Source organism: Barbus barbus, assembly GCF_936440315.1.
Source record: "Barbus barbus genome assembly, chromosome: 4".
Taxonomy (NCBI): Eukaryota; Metazoa; Chordata; class Actinopteri; order Cypriniformes; family Cyprinidae; genus Barbus; species Barbus barbus.
In genome coordinates, this window is record NC_136732.1 from 27,325,084 (window position 1) to 27,337,517 (window position 12,434).

Genomic DNA, 12,434 nt, shown 5'->3' on the forward strand with positions numbered 1-12,434 from the left:
CTCTGACTTCAGAAAATTCACACTGGACTTCAAGCAGCTTGGGTTCTGTGCCTCTCCAGTCTTCCTCCAGACTCCAGACCTTGATTTCCAAATGAAATGCAAAATTTACTTTCATCTGAAAAGAGGACTTTGGAGCACTGAGCAACAGTCCAGTTCTTTTTCTCCACAGCCCAGGTAAGATGCTTCTGACGTTGTTTCTGTTTCAGAAGTGGCTTGGTAGCCCTTTTCCTGAAGACGTCTGAGGTGGTGACTCTTGATGCACTGACTCCAGCTTCAGTCCACTCCTTGTGAATCTCTCCCAAGTGTCTGAATCGGCTTTGCTTGACAATATTCTCAAGCTTGCAGTCATCCCTGTTGCTTGTGCACCTTTTCCTACACAATTTCTTCCTTCCGGTCAACTTTGCGTTTAATATGCTTTGATACAGCACTTTCTGTGACTTACCATCTTTGTGGATGGTGTCAAAGATTGTCTTCTGGATCATTGCCAAGTCAGCAGTCTTCCTCATTATTGTGGTTTCAAAGAACAAGAGATACCCGGTATTTATTCTGTAGGGATGGTCATTTAATGAAACTCAAATGTAAATATTCTAATATTTTGAGAAACTGGATTTGACATTCATGAGATGCAAGCTCTAATCATCAAAATTAAAACAAAACAAAAAAAAACTTTTGAAATGTTTTACTTTACATGTAATGAATCTAGAATATATGAAAATTTCACTTTTTGAAATAAGTTGCCAAAAAAAAGTAACTTGATAAACATGATATTTATATATATATATATATATATATATGTGTGTGTGTGTGTATATGTATATATATATATATATGAAGAGTTCGGATGCAAAAGCCTCTAAGTGCCATCTGAAATTTTCTTCTAAAAGAGCATTTTTATCAGGCTTCTATATTTATGTTCAGTTATTTCACTTTAATTGCATAGAAAAGGACCTATTTATTGCCATTAAAGTGAAATTACTGAACCTAAAAACAGGAACGTGAGAAAAATGCTAATTTTAGATAATAATTTCAGATGGCACTTAGAGGCTTTTGCATCTGAACTCTTCATATATATACATTGGTGTGAAAAAGTGTTGGCCCCCTTCCTGATTTTTTATTTTTTTGCATGTTTGTCACACTTTAATGTTTCAGATCATCAAACTAATTTAAATATTAATCAAAGATAACACAAATAAACACAACATACAGTTTTTAAATGAAGGGTTTCTTTATGAAGGGAAAACAAAATCCAAACCCACATAGCCCTGTGTGAAAAAGTGCTTGCCCCCCACCATAAGAAAGAGACTGGGCAAAAATGGCCTGCATGGCAGAGTTTCAAGACGAAAACCGCTGCTGAGCAAAAAGAACATAAAGGCTCGTCTTAGCTTTGTCAGAAAACATCTTGATGATCCCCAAGACTTTTGGGAAAATACTCTGTGGACTGACGAGACAAAAGTTGAACTTTTTGGAAGGTGTGTGTACCATTACATCTGGCGTAAAAGTAACACAGCATTTTAGAAAAAGAACATCATACCAACAGTAAAATATAGTGGTGGTAGTGTGATGGTCTGGGGCTGCTTCAGGACCTGGAAGACTTCCTGTGATAAATGGAACCATGAATTTACCAAAAAATCCTGAAGGACAATGTCCGGCCATCTGTTTGTGACCTCAAGCTGAAGCAAGCTTAGGTTCTACAGCATTCCTCCACAGCGCTGTAACAGACTCATTGCAAGTTATTGCAATGTATATATGTGTGTGTGTGTGTGTGTGTGTGTATATATATACATATCTATCTATATATATATATATATATATATATATATATATATATATATATATATGTATATATATATATATTACTAATCAAAAATACAATTTTGATATATTTACGGTAATTACAAAATATCTTCATGGAACATGTTCTTTACTTAATATCCTTATGATTTTTGCCATAAACGAAAGTTGTGACCCATGCAATATATTGTTGGCTTTTGCTACAAATTTACCCGTGCCACTTGAGACTGGTTTTATGGTCCAGGGTCATATATAATATAACTGTTTTTAAAAGGTACATCTTTTTGTTCAAAATTTACCAAACATTACAAAATCATGGCAACCTCACACTTTTAATCGGTAGTATTCTACTTATTTTTAGGGACAATTTTTAAGTGGCACACTAAAGAGCATTCCTAAGGGTCCCTAACAAGCATGTTTTAAACTTCTAATCTTGCTGCCTTCTTTCTCCAGGGATGGTCATGGAAGTGGCCCCACTCTCTCCACCACCCGTCCCATTCAGAAAACTCTGTCCAGGCAGGACAGTCAGTACAGTGAGGACCTGGACAATGCCATGAACAACAAGCTTGCCACCCAGCCACCTAGTAACTCCACTCCTCATGATAGTCTGCTCAATCTGGCCAACAGTGCCCACACTGCCGGCCTGGCACATATTGGCACCGAGAGCATTCTCACCAACCCTTCCTCTACCACTGCTAATGTTACCAGTGCTGGTCACCTGGGCATGAACCCCGATTACACTGCTGTGGACATTCCCCCGATGTTCCCCTCCAGTAATGCCATCCTACAGGGTGAGAGAAAGAACTAAAGAGAATAACTGGCTTTTTTTATTTATTGTCTTAATCATCTGTTTTACTATGTTGTTTCCCTTCCTCACATCTCCACAGTCAATAAAAATGCAAACACAGAGCCCCTGCCCAAGAAGGAGGACACAAAGGGTGACGATGATGATGATAAGAAAGATGATGGGGGGCCTAAACCCATGCCACCCTACACCTCAATGTTCATTCTGACTACCACCAACCCGTGAGTGCATCTCTGTGAAATCTCTGTGAAACTTGCTAATTTACTGCCAGTCCTGCACCGTGACTCTGCAGTTGGTCAATATTAAAATTGCATTACCTATAATAATAATATTAATAATAGCTGGTATATAATGACCACTGTTCAAAGTTTAATCATTTCCAATGGATAAAATCAAGTTCTTATTTCCTACTATTTATTATCCTTTTTCATTTGGAATTTTAATTTCTCAAATTCTCTAATTATTGAAGTAAAATAGGGTGCAAACACGCTTTCATTTTGACATTAAACAAAACTGACTAGAGTCGCCTGCTTTCGCCTCTGAGTTTTTATATTAAATTAAACAAGCTTTCTTTCAAAAGAAGTGGTTGTTTCTGTTATTAACAGGTCTTTTTATGAACTTCCATTGTAGATTTCGGAGGTTATGCCACTATATCGTCACGCTCAGATATTTTGAGATGTGTATTCTGCTGGTCATTGCAATGAGCAGTATTGCCCTGGCCGCTGAAGACCCTGTCTGGCCTGATTCCCCCCGCAACAATGTGAGACAGTCCCACATCTCAACATCCTTTTTTTATGTCTCTGTGGTTCAGTTTATTTTTGTCTACTGGACTAGCAACCATTTCATCTATCTTTCCATCTGTTCCACCTAATTTACTAGTTTACTACTTCATTTTCATCTGTTTATGTAACATTCTTTATATTCAACTTGTCATATTGGTTTGTTATAAAGGTCTTAATTCTATTGCTAACATTGTTTCTCTCTTTTGTGCTTGCAGGTCCTGCGGTACTTTGACTATGTGTTCACTGGTGTGTTCACCTTTGAGATGCTCATTAAGGTACATATCTATCCTGCACAGCTGTCTGGGCTATGATGGTCTATGCTTCACCCTTCAACACATTATGCTTATGCATTTTGTACTTAAAGAGTTGTTTATTGGTCTCCATGTTGTGTCATGCAAAAATCTGAAGTACTGTAGGCTTCATATTCATTTCAAGTTCATATAGTTGCACATGATTTTGGAAACCCCAGAAATGAGGCAGGGGCAGTCGTGGCCTAATGGTTAGAGAGTCAGACTTGTAACCCAAAGGTTGTGCCTTCGAGTCTGAAGGATTATAGGTGGGGGGAGTGAGTGTACAGTGCTCTCTTCCACCCTCAATACGACTGAGGTGAGACCCTTGAGCAAGGCACCGAACCCCCAACTGCTCCCCGGGTGCCGCAGCATTGGCTGCGGCACTGCTCCGGGTGTGTGTTCACAGTGTGTGTGTGTGCACTTGGATGGGTTAAATGCAGAGCACAAATTCCAAGTATGGGTCACCATACTTGGCCACACATCAGCTCACTTTCACTTTCTAATGTCTGGGAATTTTAAAATAGTGATTCCTGGAAATATCATTAAAATGAATGAGAATACAAGGCACAGGTTCCAAGATTTTAATGATTTCTTTTTTATTTTAAATGAATGCTTTACATTCATTAAATAATCCTGAATATATATATATAATTTTAAGCAGCACAACTGTTTTAACATTGATAATAACAAATATTTTATTGATTTCTGGAGGATCATGTGACACTGAAGACTGAAACAATGGTTGCTGTAGATTTAGCTTTGCCATCACAGAAATAAATTACATTATTATATAATAGAAAACAGTTATTTTAAATTTTAATAATATTTCACAATTGTACTGTATTTTTTATCAAATAAATGCAGGCTTGTTGAGCAGAAGAGACTCCTTTCAAAGACCCCAAACTTCTGAACAGCAGTGCACTTACTATATATTTCTCTGTTTCAGATGGTAGATTTAGGTCTTGTCCTGCATCAAGGCTCATACTTCCGTGACCTGTGGAACATCCTGGACTTTATAGTGGTTAGTGGTGCCCTGGTGGCGTTCGCCTTCTCGTAAGTGTCATCAAGGCCCCAGCGCTCATGCCTCACTCCTCTCTCCTCTCCTGCTTGCTGCCTCTCCTCGTCCTTTCCCGTCTTGCTCCCTACAGGTCAAATGCCTGTGCAGTCGGCACAGCTCTCTGCCACCCTGGAGCGCCAGCCTGCTACCCATACAACCCAGCTGTCTCTCTCTCTCTCTCTCTCTCTCTCTCTCTCTCTTTCTTTTCTCTCTCACCATTTCTCTGCCTTTCTCTCCTTCCCCAACTCAGTTCTGTGCATATCTTGACCCTATCCCCTCCACCATCATACCCCCCCCCCCCCCCATCCCCCCACCCCACATTAAACCCCAGATCTCCTTTTGGTAATTTTATCACCGAATATCCCCACCCTGCCCCATCATGCACAACATTTTGCCCAGTACCTACACAGTGGGCGAGCTTGGGCCCATTTCCATGAGGGTGATGACCCTACCTGGGCACCTTTAACCCTTTAGTGCCCAGGACTCTTTGGAGCATCCAACCACACTCACATCAGGTATTTCTACACTCCATTTTTATGCCACATACCTGGAACCAGCAATGAGGAAAACAGACAAAAAGAAGAAAGAAACGAGAGAGCAAGGGAAAACATTTAAGAGGTCATATGCTACACTTTTGTACCATTGATAGTCTATGTATAGTTAGTTATATACCTCTATATTTAGGATTTATTTACATAAATGACCCCTCTTATGATTGGATGACCTCTTTGCATGTGAAATGAGTTATAATGCTTATTCGTGTGATGAGGGTTTATAGTTGGGTCCAGTGTAGTATGCTTTTTGTCACAATCCATGCAGAAATGAATCGCTTAAATTGTTAGGATCAAACTGAAATGATCAGGAATCTTCTTAAACAAACTACTACAAATAAAGGCAGGAACAATAGAAGGAATTTATGATTGGCGGTCAGGATAGCTGCCAAGAGGAATAAAGGAAAATGACTGTTCCAGGTTGAGTATCTGATCGCAGCGGAAACATAGAACCCAGCTACTGGACTGAAAGAATTTGCTAATATGAGGGAGAGGTCAGAAAGGTGCATCTGTTAATATGAAACTGGAAACAAATGCATGTAAAAGCTCTTTTCCAGACTTAGTAAAGAGCATGAGAACAGATTCTGGGAATCGACATGTCAGATGACCTGAATGAAAGCATGAATGGAAGAAATATGAACCCAGATTTTTTTCTTCCTGAAATACCAGAATCTGAATGCTTTGAAATAGTAATATTATATGGTTCTGTCTATGTGTTTGTGTACATCCTCCTGAGTCCCTGAAGAACGTCTCGGTTACGTATGTAACCCTCGTTCCCTGAAGGAGGGAACGGAGACGTAACGTCAGTGTGACTGACTAATGGGAACTCGCTCGAGAGCCCAATCATCTTCGAGTGTTAACAAAACAAGCCAATGACAGTTGGCGTGCGTGTTTCGCCACGCGCACCCCGCCCCGCAGTGCGGGTATAAAAGGAGAGCGCGTGCAAACGCACATCAGTTTTTCGCTGAGGAGCCGAGACTGTGTGCCCCGGCCGTACAGCGGTGGTACAGCAACTATGGCGACGGGACGTTACGTCTCCGTTCCCTCCTTCAGGGAACGAGGGTTACATACGTAACCGAGACGTTCCCTATCAGTCAGTCACGTTCGACGTAACGTCAGTGTGACTGACTAATGGGATCCCTTGGAAAACGCCACTATTGCTGACCCCCTCCAGTGCCCTGCGGAAGCCGGCAAGTCCCCCCACACCAGTTGGGGTGGAAGATAGGACAAGGCTTAGGCAGGGATGACAGCCACTGCTGTTCCGTACAGTGGGTATGGATAACACTGGGAAAGCGTACCACAAGTAGGGGAACGCTACGGAAGCCACATCCTGCGTAAGGAGGTACCACGTGGCAATTACACATATGGACTGACCAAGGGCAGTACTACATATGGAAGTCTCTGAGGTAGACTCAGCCAGCCTGGGGTGAGATAACAACACAGCAGAGACGGCAGAAGGTCTCTGCCAGGGAAAGACACGGGCTCACCGTGAGGGGAACCGTACCGTGGAAGAATACACATGTGGGACCACCCGAAGGGGAATCACTACACACGGGCACCTAGCCCAGCACAAGGGCTGACCTTGGGCAAACACACGAGTGCTGGACCTGGCGTCTGGCGTTCCGCCACGCCTGACTGCCGAGGGTGCGGGAGGAACTTCAACAGGGTTCGCCATGGGGAACTGAACTGAGAAGCAACAAAGCGCACGTATCCGGTCCGTAGAGGGGAATGGCGCAGCAAGCGGGATTGACACCGAGCAGTGTCCCAGTGCTACTGGCCGTCTGAGCCAAGTACACGGGAGGACACGGGCTCTACACGGAGATTATAAAATCTCGCAAACGTGTTAGGTGCCGCCCAGCCGGCAGCTCTACAAATGTCTGCTATCGAGGCGCCCCGCGCCAACGCCCAAGAGGAAGCAATGGCTCTTGTAGAGTGTGCTCTCACACCGAGGGGGCACGGTAAGCGCCGGGCCTGATAGGCCAAGACTATAGCCTCGACTATCCAATGGGCAAGTCTTTGTTTGGAGACAGCCTTCCCCTTCTGCTGTCCCCCGAAGCAGACGAAGAGCTGGTCTGAGGTCCTGAAGCTCTGCGTGCGGTCCACGTAAGTGCACAAAGCGCGGACGGGACAAAGCAGAGCAATGGCTGGGTCTGCCTCCTCCCGGGGCAGCGCTTGCAAGTTCACCACCTGATCCCTGAAGGGTGTGGTGGGAACTTTGGGCACATAACCAGGCCGGGGTCTCAGGACAACGTGAGAGTCATCCGGCCCGAATTCTAGGCACGAATCGTCGACCGAAAATGCCTGCAGGTCCCCTACCCTCTTGACCGAGGCCAATGCAGTGAGGAGTGCTGTCTTCAACGACAGAAACTTAAGCTCTACTAACTGCAGAGGCTCAAAGGGCTCCTCCCTCAAGGCCAACAGGACCAAGGGGAGATCCCAAGAGGGTACCAGATGAGGGCGCGGAGGATTTAACCTCCTCGCCCCTCTGAGGAACCTGACGACCAAGTCGTGCTTCCCTACAGACTTACCGTCTACTGCATCGTGATGTGCGGCAATAGCGGCGACATACACTTTGAGGGTGGAGGGAGACAGCCTTCGCTCCAACCCATCTTGCAGGAAAGAAAGCACGACCGCGATCGGGCATCCCCGGGGGTCTTCCCGGCGGGAAGAACACCAATCGACGAACAGGTTCCACTTCAGCCTGTAAGCGTGTCTTGTAGACGGGGCTCTAGCTGAAGTGATTGTGTTTACTACCGATGGAGGTAGCCCACCTAGAACCTCCGCGTCCCGTCCAAGGACCATACGTGGAGATTCCACAAGTCTGGACGCGGGTGCCAGAGGGTGCCCCCTCTCTGAGAAAGGAGATCCCTCCTCAGAGGAATTTGCCAAGGAGGGGCTGTCGCGAGGAGCATGAGTTCTGGGAACCAAGTCCGACTGGGCCAGTACGGCGCCACCAAGAGGACCTGCTCCTCGTCCTCCCTGACTTTGCACAGGGTCTGCGCGAGAAGGCTCACTGGGGGAAACGCATATTTGCGTAGGCCCCGAGGCCAGCTGTGTGCCAGCGCGTCCGTGCCGAGGGTACCCTCGGACAGGGAGTAAAACATTTGGCAGTGGGACGTGTCCGGGGAGGCAAACAGGTCTACCTGAGCGTCCCCGAAGTGTCTCCAAATCAGCTGGACTACCTCGGGGTGGAGTCGCCATTCTCCCGGAAGGGCGGGCTGACGTGAGAGCTCGTCGGCTGCACGATTGAGCTCGCCAGGGATATGAACGGCGCGAAGCGACCTCAGATGCTTCTGACTCCAAAGGAGAAGATGGCGAGCGAGTTGCGACAGGCGACGGGAGCGTAGACCACCCTGGTGGTTGATGTACGCAACGGTCGCAGTGTTGTCCGTACGGACCAGTACATGCTTGTCGTGTAGCAGCCCTTTGAAGCGGCGCAGCGCAAGCCATACTGCTAGCAACTCGAGGCAATTGACATGCCACTGCAACCGGGACCCTGTCCAGAGCCCTGCAGCTGCACGCCCGTTGCACATGGCTCCCCAGCCCATGGCAGAGGCATCTGTTGAGACAACAATGTGCCTGGATACTTGCACTAGGGGAACTCCTGCCCGAAGAAAAGCAAGATCCGACCACGGGCCGAAGGTCTGACGGCAGGACGGGGTAACTGAGACCCGGTAAGTGCCGTGTCGCCATGCCCATCTCGGGACCCGGTCGTGAAGCCAATGCTGAAGCGGTCTCATATGAAGCAACCCGAGCGGCGTGACAGCGGCTGCGGATGCCATATGCCCCAGGAGCCTCTGAAAGTGTTTCAGTGGAGCCGCTGTCTTGCGCTGGAAAGACTCCAGGCAGTTCAGCATCGACTGAGCACGCTCTACTGAGAGACGTGCTGTGAGGTTGACCGAGTCCAACTCCATACCGAGAAAAGAGATCCTCTGCACAGGGGAGAGTTTGCTCTTTTCCCAGTTGACCCGAAGCCCCATCCGGCTGAGGTGGCCAAGCACCGTGTCCCTGTGATCGCACAACAGTGCTCGAGACTGGGCCAGTATGAGCCAGTCGTCGAGGTAGTTGAGAACGCGAATGCCTGCTTCCCTTAATGGAACAAGGGCTGCCTCCACGACCTTGGTGAAGACACGAGGCGACAGGGATAGCCCGAAGGGGAGGACTTTGTACTGATATGCTCGTCCTTCGAACGCAAAGCGGAGAAACGGTCTGTGTCGAGGCAGGATTGAGACATGAAAGTACGCGTCCTTCAGGTCGATCGCTGCGCACCAATCGAACGGACGGATGCATTGAAAAATGCGTCTTTGCGTCAACATCCTGAACGGGAGCTTGTGAAGGGCCCGGTTCAGGACGCGCAGGTCCAAGATTGGTCGTAACCCACCGCCTTTCTTGGGTACAATGAAGTACGGGCTGTAAAACCCCGACTTCATCTCGGCTGGAGGGACCGGCTCTATCGCGTCCTTCGCCAGCAGGACCGCGACTTCCGCACGCAAGAGAGGGGCATCCTTGCTCAACACAGAGGTGAACCGAACGCCCCTGAACTTGGGGGGACGCCGGGCGAACTGAATCGCGTAGCCAAGTCTGATGGTTCTCATGAGCCAGCGAGACAGCCTGGGGAGCGCTAGCCAGGCCCCCAGAAACCGTACAAGCGGGACCAAGGGAGCCACGGACGTACCCACGGCGGGGCAGCGAAGTGGAGCGCAGGGGCCCGCCTCGGAAGGCAGTGCGTTCCGAAGTGGGGTCTGAGTGTGCAGTGCGACACTTACCTGGCTCCAAGGCTGAGCAGGGGGCGCGGGAGAAGGCATCGCGTCCTCGGACCGGACCCTGCTGCTCATAGGCGAAAGGAGAGGGGGACGGGAGTGTGGAGACGGGGTCTCGTGCACTGCCATCCTCGCCCTCTTGGGACCCGGAGAAAAAGGAAACTGCTCTTTTTTTGAGGTTTTGGGTACCACTGGCTGGAGAGCCAGTGGCGGAACAGAATAAAAAGGGAACAAAAGATTCTCCACCCGGCCCTCCGGGGGAAGGAGTGGTGCAGTCACCATCTCCTGAAGAGCAGGATCCAGAGACTCCGGGTCGCCCGTCTCAGGGCCGCCGCTTGCCCTGGCGCTTCACAGATTTGGCAGGGGCAGAGACGGGCTGCGCCGCTTTCCTGCGGCCAGCTCCACGCTGCGGCCGTTGTGAAGGCTGCTGCTGGGGCCGAGCTGGAGCGGAGGTGGAGGCCGCAGGAGGGCGCCCTCGGCGACGAGCAGACGGAGGAGCTGCAGCCGGCGGTGGGGTGGAGACAGCAGCGGACCGCCGGGGCAGGATGTGTCGAAACGCCTCTGTCTGCTGCTGTGCGGCGGAGAACTGTTGGGCAAAGCCCTCCACCGCTTCGCCGAATAGGCCGGCCTGGGAGATCGGGGCGTCTAAGAAACGGTGTTTGTCAGACTCCCTCATATCCGCCAAGGTCAGCCATAAGTGGCGCTCCTGGACCACCAACGTGGACATCGTCTGACCCAGGGCCCGCGCCGTGACTTTCGTCGCCCGTAGGGCAAGGTCCGTCGCTGTGCGCAGTTCCTGCAATCCGGCTGGGTCAGCACCACCCTCGTGCAACTGCTTTAACGCCTTGGCCTGGTGGACTTGCAGGAGGGCCATGGCGTGCAGGGCGGAAGCGGCCTGTCCAGCAGCACTGTAAGCCTTGGCCGTCAGAGCGGACGAGAACTTACAGGCCCTGGACGGAAGGCGTGGATTACCCCTCCAGGCGGCAGCGCCCTGCGGGCAGAGCTGCATTGCAATGGCGCGCTCAACTGGGGGGATCTCCACATACCCTTGGGCCGCCCCACCGTCGAGGGTGGTGAGGACGGAGGAGGCACTAGGTCTGTTTCGGGCAGAAAAAGGTGCCCTCCAAGACCTAGTCACCTCCTCATGCACTTCCGGGAAGAATGGAACCGGAGGCGGTTGCCTGCGATCGGCCTGCGCCCCCAGGAACCAATCGTCCAGCCTTGAGCGTTCGGGAGAAGGAGGAGGCCTCCAGTGCAGCCCGATGCTCTCAGCGGCCCGGGAAAGCATAGCAGTCAGTTCTGGATCTGACTCGGTCAACGCCACTCTTCCTGATGGAGGCAGCGCAGCCGAATCATCATCTCCAGAACCTAGCTCATCCCCCGATGCAGTGACCGACATCCTGTCATCTGCTGGAGCTCCGAACGAGATGCTGGGCCCCGCCCTGTCCGAGGACTCCACAAACTCGTCCGGAAACCCCAGACGGTGCGATGCGCTAGAGGAGTGAGAGGCCCGCGGAGACGCACTCGACGGGGAAGCTCTCACTGTGATCCTCAAGTCACCCTGACCATGAGCCGAAGTAGCCCTCCGAGAACCGGAGGAACTAGAACGGGGCATGGCAAGGGGGATACCCCCCCGCTTGACGAGGAGGTATCTGGAGCGCAGCATCGCGATGGTCATGTTCCCACACAGAGAACATGAGTCATCCACGAGCGCTGCCTCAGCGTGCTGAAAGCCCAAGCACGAGACACAGCGATCGTGACCATCAGATGAAGCCAGGAAACGGCCACATCCAGAAACACACGAGCGGGAAGCCATCTTTAAAAAGACGCCCGTCGCTCGTGGAGCTCTTTCAGAATTTGCTCTTTTTTGAAAGAAATTCTCTTTTAGAAAAAGTGTTGAAGCGCCCAGGAGAGGTCGCAGCGCGACCGCAGAATGAGAGCTGCAGCACGCCGAGATGAAGCAGCAGCACTGGATCGCAACCTCCGCTGACGCGCCGTAACACCAACACTCGTCAAGCTGTCTTGTACACTCTCGGAGATTCGCAGCAAGGCTCGGCTCCGAAGCGAAAAGCTGATGTGCGTTTGCACGCGCTCTCCTTTTATACCCGCACTGCGGGGCGGGGTGCGCGTGGCGAAACACGCACGCCAACTGTCATTGGCTTGTTTTGTTAACACTCGAAGATGATTGGGCTCTCGAGCGAGTTCCCATTAGTCAGTCACACTGACGTTACGTCGAACGTGACTGACTGATAGGGAACTATAAATGTGATTGCACATTTTCTTTTCCACAAAAAAGTTTTTTAGACTAGGTGGACAAACACACAACACATGACATGTACCATGCATACAAAATGCGAATGGCTGTCAGATTTATATTAATAAAGACCTGTTCACACAA

At 49.4% G+C, this 12,434-nt stretch overlaps 1 protein-coding gene across 1 annotated transcript in view; it reads left to right on the plus strand.

The window, feature by feature from the left end:
* LOC306868806 (voltage-dependent P/Q-type calcium channel subunit alpha-1A-like) overlaps positions 1-12,434 on the plus strand; it is a gene marked incomplete at its 5' end in the record, with an annotated part of 121,158 nt that overhangs the window by 58,086 nt on the left and 50,638 nt on the right. Inside the window, 5 exons of the mRNA XM_079415185.1 lie at positions 2,245-2,582; positions 2,679-2,817; positions 3,227-3,356; positions 3,594-3,653; positions 4,615-4,721. Coding sequence (XP_079271311.1) covers positions 2,245-2,582; positions 2,679-2,817; positions 3,227-3,356; positions 3,594-3,653; positions 4,615-4,721 — 774 coding nt within the window. The remainder of the gene's footprint in view (positions 1-2,244; positions 2,583-2,678; positions 2,818-3,226; positions 3,357-3,593; positions 3,654-4,614; positions 4,722-12,434) is intronic.